Consider the following 14,167-nt stretch of genomic DNA (forward strand, 5'->3'; position numbering starts at 1 on the left):
TTCACACACGAGGGTGGCGTGGACATAGGGGACGTGGACGCAAAGGCCCTGAAACTCGACCTCGAGATTGAGGACCAGCTCTCAGTGGAGCAGGTCAAAGAGAAGCTTTTGGTGCACGTGGAGAATGGACCCAGGAAGGAGTGAGTGTTTTTTGTTTTTTCTGTTTTTCTTGTCTGGTGGAGTTGGATAGGATGTTGGGGGGGGGGGGTAATTGGGTTTAGGATGGAGGAGGGGGATGAGATTCTTTGCAGGTGTTGTTTTTGAAATCGTTCGAGTGGAATTTTGTAATCGGTAATTATGTTTTTAAATTTTCCTTGGCTGTTTTATTCTGGACAGTTCACTCAAACATTATATTAAATTGATTTGTACACTGATATTTACTTAAAGTAAATTTTCCTCTTTGGTAAGATGTCCCTTACTTTGGTTCTGCATAGCTTACTCATCTGTTTGTTCTTAAAGATCAGTTATTAGCAAATGTAAATGCTGACTCTGGGTATAAGAATTAATTCAACCACCAACATCTTCCTTACAGAAAAGCAGCTGCCTTCATCAAAGCCCTGTATGATCTCTATGTTGACCTGTGTTTCACATACCTGGAGATCAACCCACTGGTGATCACATCAAGCAATGTCTACATCCTGGACTTGGCAGCCAAGCTTGATGCAACAGCTGAATTTATGTGCAAGACCAAGTGGGGTGACGTGGACTATCCTCCTCCCTTCGGTCGGGATGCGCTGCCCGAGGAGGCATTCATTGCAGATCTGGATGCCAAGAGTGGATCATCTCTTAAGGTGTGGATGATTTGTTATTCAATGGAGCTTTATCTTTTTTCTATGCAAAGGAGTGTGTTATGATGCCTATTTGATATTACTGGAATTTTGCATTATCTTCAGCTTCTGGACATGTATATTGAACCCTGGACAAAATAGTGTATTTCAAATCTTTCCAAATGGTAGATATGAATATCTTGGTTCCTATAATGTTTTAGTGTTGGTTGCTTGGAATTGTAGTAAATTTTTTCTCATCTGCCTAAAGAATAACATTCATTTGGCATAATAGTTTTAACAAAAAGTTGTGTTCTATTTCTTAAATTTATCACCATCTCTTCCAGCTCACAATTCTGAATGAGAAAGGCCGTATTTGGACAATGGTGGCAGGCGGTGGTGCTTCTGTCATCTATGCTGACACCATCTGTGAGCTTGGAGGATCCCCAGAGCTGGCCAATTATGGAGAGTACTCAGGTGCCCCCTCAGAGCAGCAAACCTACGAGTATGCGAAGACAATCCTGACCCTCATGACAAAGGAGAACCACCCTGATGGCAAGGTACAAAGTGAGGCAATGATTTACTAGATTGTAGGATTGTTTTATAGGGTCAATGGTGTATCATTTTTATATATTATGGAAGCTATTCTTTTCCTGTTTCCTTTGATAATGAAATTTAACAAACTAGAGTAAGTTTGGTCATTTATTTTTTTTCATATTTCCAACAGATCTTGATCATTGGAGGTGGCATTGCTAACTTTACCAATGTGGCAGCTACATTCAAGGGCATTGTGCGTGCCCTGCAGCAGTATCAGGCCAAGCTCGTTGAGGGAAAAGTGAGCATCTTTGTGCGACGAGCTGGACCAAACTACCAAGAGGGTTTGCGGTATGTAGCTATTGTAATTTTTTCTTTTATTATTATATAACATGCTTTCCTTACATACTTTACATTATTACTTTTAAGGTCATTAAAGAGTATTTGTTAATAACCCATGTATCCTCTTATTGACACTAAATATGAGAACCCTTGTAATACATGCACTATTTTCTTTGAAATGTAATTCTTGTTGTTGGTCTTAACATTAGTACAGTTGTGTTGTGTTTTTATGACATCTGGTGAGTGAATCAGTAAGTGGGGGGGTAGGGGTCCTGTGTTCAACCTGTTATTTAGATGAAAGTAAAAATGTCTACTCCGTGTCATACTCGGTGAAAGGAAAGCATAATCTCTTATGCAGGTCAATGAACTAGGGAACATAATTTTGCATTCCAATATATTGTATTCAAGATATATATGAGTAAGATTCAAATATCTTTTCAAAGGTGGAATATATCCATGTTATTATAAATAGATTGTGAAGGCTGTTAACTTGTTTTTTGTTCTCTTAGCTTCCACATTGATCAGATCTCTATAAAGCATTGTCTCTCCTTCACAGCATTATGAGAGAGGTTGGCAAGACCCTGGGCATCCCCGTCCATGTCTTTGGTAATGAGACACACATGACTGCCATTGTGTCTATGGCTCTTGGCAAGAGGCAGATCCCAACAGAGCCAGCAGTGGAGAGCCACACAGCTAACTTCCTGCTTCCGGGAGGACAGAATGCAGCGGTAAGTCACAATCTGGGGTCCCGTTTCTTGGTGCCGGTGTCTTCATTGGATGCTTATGGTGAATAATGATCCTATCATATTCTCAAGTTCTTTTTTTTCTATTTTACTTTAGTTTGTCAAGGGAAATTATACATCATTTGATATAAGAAGAATAAAGTTGTTATTCTATTGAAGCCCACCATTGCAGAGGATCTTATTTACACTCCTTATGCTCTCTCTTCGTTCATAGGGCCCCCCATCAGAAATTTCATACCTGAAGGACATGTTTCCTTCTCTCTCAAAAAAAAGGGTACACATTTTCTTGAATTGTAGTGGCTAAGATATCCACGTGTGTAATTTGTTTTCTCGCATCCTAACTTACATGCTAGATGCGTAAATACAGCCCTTTGTGTTTTTAACTTTGAGAGACCTATATCAGGCATGAGTAGAGTACTCTGCTTGCCTTACAGTGTGGCTTGTGGTTTTTACTCACAATTACTTATAAATATTATCAGTATACATTGAGGTGGTTTGTTATATGTGCACTATTGTAAATATGATGCTTTTTTTATTTGGACTTTGGTGAAAGGGATGGCTATTGTACTGTTCACTGTACATTTTGGGGACTTAGTATTGATAAATTTAATTAACACAGCTTTGTATATATTACAATTCCTTAACCATAGTCAGTGATATTTCTGTGGAATTGATACTGTACATGTTAACCCATTCACGCCGAGGCGATTCTGGCTCTGAATTGTCAGAATGCCAGGGTTTTCGAACGCATAAGCTTAACGCCTCGGGATTCTCGGGCACACTAGCCGCGAGCCTTGGTTGTCTGCTCGCTCACCCTGAGCACCAGCCTTGACCAAATATCTCGGTGACGTCTGACGCAAAAATCACAAAATGTGTCAGCACGTCATCCGGCGCGAATGGGTTAAAAGAAAGTATTGTCTGAGATATTGACCTCCTAATGCCAGATGACATGACGTTCACATCATGGCTTGGCAGGTCTTCTCGCCAAGTGATATGAACATCTCATCATGGCTTTTTCTGGCCATCTTGTTGGGTGATCGGGTGTGGAGTAGCTGGCCACTGCCTTAGCATACAAATAGTGTATTTTGAAATACCCCTGCAAAATGCCCAGGCATAGTCAAAACTGTCGTTAATGGGTTATGTTGTAGGGGTTCTTGGTGGTTATGTAGTTGGGTCTGAATGGCAAAAAATGTTTAATGATGTAATCAATTTTATATTACCAGCAAGTTCTTTTCTAACTTTTTTTCAATATGATATCCTTATCAGTAATATCAAAATATTTATTACATCTCTAGATTTGTGGAATTTTTAATTTTCATTAGACTGTAAAAGTTACAATATCTTTGTTTTTGACAAATTAATCTTCAGTCTGCCAAGCCCATTTTGTGATGAAATACTCTATATTTTTTATGACAGTATTATTTAGTATCAGATAATCAGAATATAGTCTGTACAGTCATTTTATGCAAAGGGGATCATACCTATTGTGACACATTAAATTATTTTAGTTTCTCTTTATAAAGAGTATATATGACAGTCCCCTGAATCCCAATTTTACATTAATAAACTAATGAATCTTACTAACATATTTCCAGTATATTAAAAGTGTTGTGTTGTTGTACCTCACTCCACTCACTGTATGCATAGTGGAAACTAATTTCTTGAGTGCTGTAGGAAACTACCGAGAGTGAGCTCTATTAACGTTTGTTATTTTTTGTTCTGTTTTGTTTAGGTTATGAAGGCTCAAGATGCAAGTGATGTAAGCGTGGTGAGAAACAAGCAAGTCTCTCTTCTAAACATTTGAATCCTATTTATCTTTTTGGGAGGATGATTTTTATTTCTTTTAATATATATATGTATATACATACATACATCTTGTGATTGTTATGATTTAGACCTATTCTTCAATTCTTTTTTTTTCTTTCCCTCTGTCTGTGTTGTGGTTATTGTGAATTAAGATTGTTTATGTCTCTCTTCTTTATGGAATGAATAATACATTAGAATTTTCTCTTGATTAATGAAAGATGAATATATATAGTTGATGGTAATGTAATTTTTTTTTTTTTTTTTTTTTCTAATGCTTTGAACTATAAGTTAGTGTCATGGAAATCATGAAAGATGCATCAAAAGATAGCTAAAAAAAAAAAAAGAAAAGAAAAAAAAAGTAGACCATTTCCTCTTTGGCTTTCTTGTTCTTTTCAATAACAACACAACCCCCACAGCAATCACCTCGCTCAGCACGCAAAGCCAGCACTTCCGAGCCACAGCCGGAGGTGAAGGTGGTTCATAAGGAGCTCAAACAACTGTTCCACAAGGATACGAAGGCCATCATCTGGGGCATGCAGACCAGAGCCGTTCAGGTATGCTGTGTCTGTTTTTTTGTGTTATCATTTGTAATTTGTAGATTCATTTTTGTTTTTTACATTTTGCTTTAGTGTTGTTGTTTTTTTTCAACTTTTTTTTCTTTGTTATATTTTATGATGTAATGTTTTGATATAGCATGACAATAATCATATTTAGTTTGTTTATATTTATTTGTATTTTACTTTCATACATTGATACAAATTTCTTCTGTATTATCTTTTATTTTCTATCCTTTATCCCATTTTTCAATCTGTCACTTGTCATTTTCTCTACAGGGCATGCTTGACTTTGACTTTGTGTGCTCAAGGTCAGAACCCTCGGTGTCTGCCATGGTGTATCCCTTCACGGGAGACCACAAGCAGAAGTTCTACTGGGGCCACAAGGAGATCCTCATTCCAGGTTGGTTTTTGAAAGTGTTGGTGCATGTATGTGTACGTGTGTGTTCCTTTGTGTGTGCTAGCGCGTGTGCATTTTTATGTGTGTGCTTGTGTCCATGCATGTGTGTGTTAGAGAAGGATTGAGTGAGTGAGTAAATGAATGACTTCATTAATTTATTTACTGGTTTGCTTTGTATATACCTTTTTTTTTTTACAAGCATCAAACATTATGCTAATGCCATATTAATAAGCTATAAGTGGTACAATTAGGGCAACACCAGTCTAGGCCTTGCAACTTGGAATCCTCTGAGCAGCCAAAGCAAATAGCACAACTCAGTGTGCTTGGGAGTCATAAGATTGGATGCTGGGTGCCACAGGTGTATGTGGATTGATGTTTTCCAAATTGACATCAACTCTTCCAAGACATGCCACATCATAAAACTATTTTGTTTACAAATTCAGAGAGTATTGGAGAACAATATGCATCAGTAAACCTCTCAGTCCCTCCACCCCTTTTTTTCTTTATTTTATTCTTTCTTTTCTTTTCTTTTATCCCCATCTCTCTTCTTTTTTAGTCTAATATGAATTTTCACCCACAGTGTACAAGAACATGGCTGATGCCATGAAAAAGCACCCTGATGCTGATGTCCTCATCAACTTTGCCTCACTGCGGTCAGCCTATGACTCGACCATTGAGACTCTCGCCTTCCCACAAGTAAGATCTTTAGAGATATCTTAGTTCAGCTATGGACTAAGGATATAGTTTTTAGTCAGTGTTTCTCAAACAAGTTTTCATAGAGAGAGATTAAGGTGTCTAAGAGATGTTTTCCTAACTTGTTTTTGTTTTGCTTAACCCGATACTGCCGGCTGCTGGCCACAGACGGCGATTATGTAATATGCATAGTGCCGGGTGCCGGCATGCGGCGTCAATCGTATAATTGATTTAGGCCTATGCATTCGAGAGCCCCGGCATTGCAGCCATGCAAAGACGGAACAGTGCCGGCGGGAATGGGTTAATAATCAATGTAACCAGTAAACTGAGCAAATTCATATATCCACAATGTTTACATGTGTTAGAAAAATTACAATACAAGATCCTTTTGCACATCATGTCATACCATATAAAGGTTACTGAAGTTTGAGAAGCATTGGTTGTAGTGATAGTCTGGTGTGTATGTCTTTTAAAGTTAAATATTTTTAACCCCTTCACTACGAGGACGTGTATATTACGTCCTCACAGCGCTCGTGAAAAACCCGAGGATGCGCATACTGCGTCATGGCTGAGTTCTGTTGAAATTAAGTTTTCTTTTTTCCGGATACTGTATGAGATCTTTCAGAATAGAGGTCGTATATGATACAATGGATTACTTGACTTTAATTATTATTACATAAGAGTGGGATTGGCTTATACCAGGGGAGGCATTGATGGGCCCTGCTAGCAAACATTTTATTATTTATTTATGAAACATTATGTAAAAATATAAAACTTATTATGATTAGTTTACCATACTATTTCAACAGTTTTCTTTTGTCATCTGAGTGATGTCACTCAGATGACAACCCATGTAAATAACTTGTCACATGCACATGGGGGAAGAGGTTAACTGTGCATATTTTAATATATAACACATGATGATTATGTTGAGGTTTGGCTTAAAACTTCTACTGCCCGTAGTGAAGGGGTTAAGATGCAAGTTTTGGATTTTTTTCCAGTATTACAGCTTCCTTTTTTATTGATGATATATTGTATTTAGTTCTAATTCATACAATTACAGATGTATAAAATGTAAAATTTTATTAATGAGATTAAGCATATAGAAGATACTGTTATAGCGCATTGCTAGAAAAACATGAAAAGTGATAAGAGAAATTGGAACTTCCCTTTTCCTTGATCTTTTTAGGACAAAGTTATGGAAGCTTTAGGAAATATTATTGCCATCTTTCCTTAGTTTCAGAACAGTCAGTCTTGGTGATTTATTTGTCATACCTTTTATTTAAAAACAGAAAAGAATTGATTTGCAAAGATAGTAGACCAAAGCCTAACATTGCAGTTTGATCTCCTTTCCAGATCCGGACCATTGCCATCATCGCTGAGGGTATTCCCGAAAACCTAACCCGTGTCTTGATAAAGCGTGCCAACGAGAAGGGAGTGGCTATCATCGGCCCGGCCACAGTGGGTGGAATCAAGCCAGGTTGCTTTAAGATTGGTAATACTGGTGGCATGATGGACAACATCTTGCACTCCAAGCTTTATCGGCCAGGCAGGTGTGTTGAGTGTTATTTGTCCTTTGATTTTCAACTATTTGCATATTTTTTCTTTCATTTTGGTGTATATTAGCCTTTTATTACTCTTATTTATTGTTTACTTTTATTGTTGTTACCTGATGAATTTTATTATGAGTGACTTTGTTTTACCCACAAACATATTGCAAAGAAGAAATAGATAATCTTTTGTAAAGCCAAGAATCTAAGCAATGCCACCCTCCTCTCAGCGTCGCCTACGTTTCACGTTCTGGTGGCATGTCCAACGAGCTGAACAACATCATCTCGCACAACACCGATGGCGTGTACGAGGGAGTAGCCATTGGCGGAGACAGATACCCAGGAACCACATTCATGGACCATCTCCTGCGTTACCACGACAACCCAGAGGTACTGATGGGAAAAGGGAAATGGTAGCCCAAAGGGTTTTGTTCAAGGAAGGATAGCTCTGAGGGCTTAGTAATATTGTCAGTGGTATTGTTAGGTCTTTTTGCTCTAGATCTCTCCACTTTAAGCATCTTCTTTAATTTGATAGATTCAGTTTTCTTTTTGAGTATTATTTTTTATAGTGTTTGGTCAAATAGAATTTTAAAACAATCAAAGTTTTCAGGTCTGATATCTTAGTCTTTCATCATTGGTTTTCATTTTGTGTAATACTTTAAAGCTATTACGTTTTTTTCACTGTCATCATCATCAGCAAATTTCTAATTCTAGTGATTGCTTTTGCCATTTGTTTGGTTCTAAATGCTTCTCCTTTCCCAGGTCAAGATGTTGGTGCTACTGGGTGAGGTGGGAGGTGTTGAGGAGTACGAGGTCTGCCAAGCCCTACAGAATAAGCGCATCACCAAGCCCATTGTTGCTTGGTGTATTGGAACATGTGCTGGTGGGTATGCTATAGCTTGGAGTAGACGTTTTGTTTCAAATATTTCCTCTTTCTTTTTTCTCTCCTTTTTTCTCTTTAGTTTCCCCTCTTATTTCTAAATCTTGCAATGATAGCCAAGGAGAAGAAACATGGAATATTATCATCTTATCTCTTCTTTTTTTTTCTTCCAGGTATGTTCTCGTCTGAGGTCCAATTTGGCCATGCAGGAGCCTGTGCAAATGCTGAACGAGAGACTGCTGTGGCCAAGAACAAGGCTCTTTCTGAGTCGGGTGCCAAAGTCCCCGTCAGTTTTGATGAACTTGGGGAGGTGTGTAGATGGAGGAAGATCCTCTCAGAAGTTTTCTCTCATTTCCTAGGGAAGATAAGAAGGAATAGAATGATTACAAAAAATTCCAATTTATTTTTGTGCAGGCTCCCCCCCCCCTCCCCCCATTTCACTAATTTCCCTTCTCTCCTTGTCACAACAGATGATCCACCTTGTGTACAGAGGTCTGCTAGAAGAAGGAATTATTGTGCCCAAGGAGGAGGTCCCACCTCCTACTGTGCCAATGGACTACAACTGGGCCAGGGTAAGGCTCCATCTTTTTTTCTTTATTGAGCTGTAAATAGAGATATGTTGACTTATTTAATGGTGGAAAGTATATTTTTCATCTAATTGTCTCTGAATATTTACACATGTATTAACACAAATTACATTATTAGTTTCCTTTATCTTTGTGAAATAGTTGACATAAGTCCTATTTTATCTTTCATCTTTGTTTTATTTTTTCTATTATGTGTTAGCCATGAATATAAAAGTTCTTCTTCATGCTCTCAATGAAACCAGAATTATGACAGCCGAGCTTTATAAACCCCAAACCATAATCTGAAAACAGACAACCTTTGTCATCTCTCTCCACTTGGCAGGAACTCGGCCTCATCCGTAAACCAGCTTCCTTCATGACCTCTATCAGTGACGAGCGAGGCCAGGAATTGCTCTATGCTGGCATGCCCATTTCTGCTGTTTTGGAGCAAGGTAAGAAAATTTTGACTTTATTTTTTTTAGTGGTTTAGGAGTTTTAACCATAGATTGATCACTTGAAATCTATCTTTATGTAATTTAGTTTTGTTTGATTAAGATTTTTTTTTTAGCATACCCTCACTTTTTATGGAAACAACATAGCTGGCATCTCATTATACAGAATACTGATATCCCCTACCTTCTCTCTGACAGGTCTGGGCATCGGTGGCACCCTCTCTCTCCTCTGGTTCCAGCGCCGTCTTCCACCCTATGCCACAACCTTCTTGGAGATGTGCCTGATGGTTACAGCTGACCACGGTCCTGCTGTGTCTGGCGCTCACAACACCATCGTCTGCACTAGGGCTGGGAAAGATCTTGTTTCATCTCTTGTATCTGGGTTGTTGACTATTGTGAGTATTTTTTTTTTTTTTTTAAGAAGGAAATAAGTTGAGTTAGGAATTTAGAAAATAAGGAGAAACTGGAGAGTTTTTTACTTCTTAGTAAGAGTTTATATAAGATAACTGAAAGTGCTGAGATTATTGATCTGAAATATAAAACAATATGCAACAGAGACCTCTATCTACAGCTCCCTCTTCTTTCTAAATCAGAGAATTTAGTAGAGAGCAGAGAGCAAATAAATAAAGACACCATGGTCAGGAAGAGCAAAAAATATCATATAACAAAACATTTGAAATTGTCTCTACACGTCTCTCATTATTTTAGGGTGACCGATTTGGAGGTGCTCTTGATGGTGCTGCCAGGCAGTTCAGCGAGGCCTTTGACAAGGGTCTGTTGCCAATGGAATTTGTGAATGACATGCGTAAGAAGGGGCAGCTTATCATGGGTATTGGACACAGGGTGAAGTCAGTAAGTATTCCTTTTCTTTTGTTTTCAGACTTAAGTAGAGTTCAGATACAGTTTGAGTGTTAATATGAAGTTGATTTTACAATCAAAAGAAATAGTATGATATTCTGTTGCCAAGATAAGAATATGCTAACATTATATACTAAGTTATTTGAATGCATGCACACTTATCATTTACTATTTGATTATAGTCTATTAACCATTTTTAGTTTTTACTTTCACAACTACTTTTAATTTCAACAAATAAGAAAAAGGAAAAAAGTCCCATTTTCGAAAAACACGTTGACTGACTCACAATCCCCTAAATTTCCCCCCAGCTCAACAACCCAGACAAGCGAGTGGAAATCATCAAGAACTTCGTAAAGCAAGAATTCCCTTGCACTCCTCTCCTCGACTATGCACTTGAGGTCGAGAAGATCACCACCAGTAAGAAGCCCAACCTCATCCTCAATGTAGATGGAGTCATTGGGGTGTCCTTTGTCGATCTCCTAAGGAACTCTGGGTCCTTTACAAGGTAATGTGCCCCCCTCCCCCTTTTCTCTCTCTCTCTCTCTCTCTCTCTCTCTCTCTCTCTCTCTCTCTCTCTCTCTCTCTCTCTCTCTCTCTCTCTCTCTCTCCCTCTCTCTCTCCCTCCCCCTCCTCCTCCCCCTCCCTCCCTCCCTCCCTCCCTCCCTCCCTCCCCCTCTCCCTCTCCCCTCTTAACCTCCCTCTCTCTCTCTCCCTCTCTCTCCCTCCCCCTCCCCCTCTACCTCCTTTCCCTTAGTTTCCCCTCCTCCTCCTACCCCTTCTCTTACCTTTTTGCATTGAATTCTTAACTTGCCAATATGATGTTCATCATCATTATAATCATTATTATTAAGACTTAGTAATCAATGATAATCTGAATGTTTCCTCTTTGTCCTCCAGGGAAGAGGCAGAAGAGTACGTCAACATTGGCACCATCAACGGCCTCTTTGTTCTCGGTCGCTCAATGGGCTTCATTGGTGAGTCAGCTGATTATTGATTATTTATTTATTTATTTGTTTATTGTGTGTTTTTATGGCATGTTTTGGTATAGTGATTATCTTTGTCTTTGAAGTTTTATTTTGTGGAAGTCATATATTTAGATCTTGTTTTCTGAATGTATTTTTGTTATTTTTTATGAAGGATTTGCCATAAATAATCTATATACTCTGTGTGAGGGGCTTGGGTCATGACGTCAGTATGTATTAATATTGCTGGGTCCATCCTTGCCAGCATTTCCAATTCCACAACTCATGCTTTTGTCTTCCTCTTTCCAGGCCACTACCTAGACCAGAAGAGGCTGAAGCAGGGTCTGTATCGCCACCCATGGGACGACATCTCCTATGTCATGCCTGAGCACTACGCCTCTTAAACATCCTCTGAGGTCTTTTACCTTTCCCTTTCAGAAGCCATTTCTGGTCCTCCACCACTTCCTTTTTCTTCCCCTTTTCTTGCTAATTTTGCAAAGTCAACCTTGGCTTCAGGGTGCATAGAACTTGCCTTCTCAAGTCCAAGCCTAGTAAACTTACGTGGACGTGCTCTTTTTTTTTTTCTAAATGACTGATGGCAGGTCAAGAAATGGTACGATAATGGCAGTCCAGGTCGCAGCTTAGAGACTGCTTGTGCTTGTTGGAAATATTGTCAAGTAATTTTTAGACATTTTTTGGTTTTCGTTATTTGATTTTTGTTTTTGTTTTTGTTTTCACTCTCTCTATTTTTATTTAATTTAATTTCTTTTATCTCCTATCTCTGTGCTTTTACACATATGTGATATGATTTATTGTCTGATCTGTGAATAACTAATTCTTCAAAAGACTTCTGGAATTGATGAAAACTGATTCATACTGACAATAAGCAGAAAGTTATCATTGGTATAGACAATTTATTAAATTTAAAAGCACTGGTATTTTGACTTTTATTTGAAAATTTTAATGATTTTCTCTTTGATTAGTCAGTATTACTTGATTCAATTCTCTCTTGATTGTTGGTAATTTAAAATAAAAGATAGTGTATTTAGATGACTTAATAAATATTGCTTATGTAAGGACATAAAAGATACATATCAAAAAGAGAAAAAAGTGCATTTTATTTGATCTTTGTTCTTTTGTTTAATTTATCTGGTTGCACAACATTAAGTATTATAAGGAAGTAGTTGTGATGGTTGTTTGTTAAAGGCAGATTTAGAGTTAGTTTTAATTGTTGATGACGATCTAGTGAAATATTGGGTAGAAAAGTCTCTTGAAATTATAACAAACAAATTCTTGAACATATTGTTGAACAGTAAGTTAATAAATGTATATACATATATATGTATATGTGTGTGTATGTATGTGTATATATGTATGAATATATATGTATGTATATGTATGTATGTATATGTATGTATATATATATGTATATATATATGTATATATATATGTATATATATATGTATATATATATGTATATATATATGTATATATATATGTATATATATAATATATATATAATATAATATATATATATATATATATATATATATATATAGATATATATATATATATTATATATATATATATATATATATATATATATATATATATATAATAAATTATCAAGGGTAGATGATTAAATGAGAATAATGTTAAGCAAATGAGTTTGATGTTCCTAGTTGAAATTGATGTTACGCACAAGATAGCTAGCTTTCTGCACTCTATTCCCTCCAGCCAGTGCTTTAGGTGGATATCAAATAAAAAATATATATTTGTGTAGGAAATGTTGGTAATTATGTGTGCATGTGAGGCCGGTGAGGAGTAATGTGAGATATTATATAACCTTATAACATGCCCCTTTCCTTAATGTCACCTCTTTCTGTATATATTGTTGTTGAACATGAAAAGATTGTTTTGCAGAAAATTCAAGGAACTATATGAAAGGTTAAAAGGCCAAATGTGTTTGATGTATGTGTATGTTTCAGCATACAAGGTGGTTATGTTTGCAAACATGTTTACACATGTACCAATCAACGATTACTTGTCTAAACAGGCACGTGTTTTGCTCTCTACTAAAGGAAAAGGTGAATAACATAGATTGTATTGCCTTTTGAGTTTGTCAGCAGTTAAGAGACTGGAGACTTTAAGGTATCAGCTTGTAGGGGTATGAGGAACTATTTTTTAAGATAGTCCAGCAGTTGTGGTGTACTATGATGGGCATAGGCATTTGTCACTTTCAAGGCCTAGAATAATAACGATTATTGCTGTTGTGAAGTTTTTATAATTCTTATTTATTTTTATGACCTTGTTCTGTTTTTTTTTCTGGTTCTGGTTCCATTTGCTGTTTTTATGATTTCATTATAACAGAAATACATTCCATATTTATACAAGATGGTATGGTTGTGTGGAAAATTTACTGTAATTTCTGAATTGAAATAAAACATTTTAGTTTTTTAGGGAATCTGTATTTTATTTTGCCTTTATTCATGTACAGTCCCTGCCATTGCCAATGTGTGATCCATCAGTTTTAATTCATATATGCAAAACATATTTCTCTACTCATGTTGACTGTACAAAGTTCATGCATCTACTCATGAATTCATAATTGTACAAACACATATGGTTGCTGTCTATATAAATGTATTCAAGAGGACTTAGGTCTTAACTGATTCTAATAGAACTAATGACAAATAAAAAAATATGAAAGATACATAAAAAAAGTGAAATCCGACATACAGTAGTTAGGGGAAATAACTGTATTTACAACTATATTTACAACTTTTTTGTATATATATTTACAAGTTTTTGTATTTACAACTGTCAACTGTATTTACAACTTGAAATGGTAATCAAGTCAGAGGCAGGAAGCAGGTGTTGTCGGATCAAGCAGAGGAAGTACACATCAAGAGGAAGGCTTCCATCACAATACAATCATCCTTTGATTCATGACAATCACTTACACAGAGTTATAAAACCATACATTTTTATTATTGATATAAAGACCTCTACTGGTATTTATCAAAGTAATGAGAATGGCAGCAGGGTCAGCATTTTGCTAAT

General features: G+C 36.8%; 1 protein-coding gene across 4 annotated transcripts in view; it reads left to right on the forward strand.

The window, feature by feature from the left end:
- The window catches only part of ATPCL (ATP-citrate synthase), a 40,676-nt gene extending 27,108 nt beyond the window's left edge, over positions 1 to 13,568 (forward strand). The window contains exons 4-23 of one of the 4 annotated variants that reach the window (XM_086531621.1): positions 1 to 140; positions 533 to 791; positions 1,112 to 1,324; positions 1,492 to 1,649; positions 2,197 to 2,368; positions 2,598 to 2,657; positions 4,606 to 4,743; positions 5,023 to 5,146; positions 5,724 to 5,839; positions 7,193 to 7,389; positions 7,617 to 7,776; positions 8,149 to 8,269; positions 8,440 to 8,576; positions 8,737 to 8,838; positions 9,176 to 9,284; positions 9,483 to 9,679; positions 9,993 to 10,136; positions 10,451 to 10,647; positions 11,040 to 11,116; positions 11,414 to 13,568. The exon at positions 1 to 140 is cut by the window's left edge and continues 117 nt beyond it. In XM_086531621.1, coding sequence (XP_086387747.1) covers positions 1 to 140; positions 533 to 791; positions 1,112 to 1,324; positions 1,492 to 1,649; positions 2,197 to 2,368; positions 2,598 to 2,657; positions 4,606 to 4,743; positions 5,023 to 5,146; positions 5,724 to 5,839; positions 7,193 to 7,389; positions 7,617 to 7,776; positions 8,149 to 8,269; positions 8,440 to 8,576; positions 8,737 to 8,838; positions 9,176 to 9,284; positions 9,483 to 9,679; positions 9,993 to 10,136; positions 10,451 to 10,647; positions 11,040 to 11,116; positions 11,414 to 11,508 — 2,916 coding nt within the window. In that variant the 3' untranslated portion in view covers positions 11,509 to 13,568. Of the gene's footprint in view, positions 141 to 532; positions 792 to 1,111; positions 1,325 to 1,491; positions 1,650 to 2,196; positions 2,369 to 2,597; positions 2,658 to 4,115; positions 4,152 to 4,605; positions 4,744 to 5,022; positions 5,147 to 5,723; positions 5,840 to 7,192; positions 7,390 to 7,616; positions 7,777 to 8,148; positions 8,270 to 8,439; positions 8,577 to 8,736; positions 8,839 to 9,175; positions 9,285 to 9,482; positions 9,680 to 9,992; positions 10,137 to 10,450; positions 10,648 to 11,039; positions 11,117 to 11,413 lie in introns of all 4 variants that reach the window. The other 3 variants (XM_086531622.1, XM_086531623.1, XM_086531624.1) reach the window with 3 other exon arrangements.
- Positions 13,569 to 14,167: the final 599 nt, after the last annotated feature.

Source organism: Penaeus japonicus, unplaced genomic scaffold (assembly GCF_977035675.1).
Source record: "Penaeus japonicus unplaced genomic scaffold, GWHDUDI00000001_assembly GWHDUDI00000036, whole genome shotgun sequence".
Lineage (NCBI taxonomy): Eukaryota > Metazoa > Arthropoda > Malacostraca > Decapoda > Penaeidae > Penaeus > Penaeus japonicus.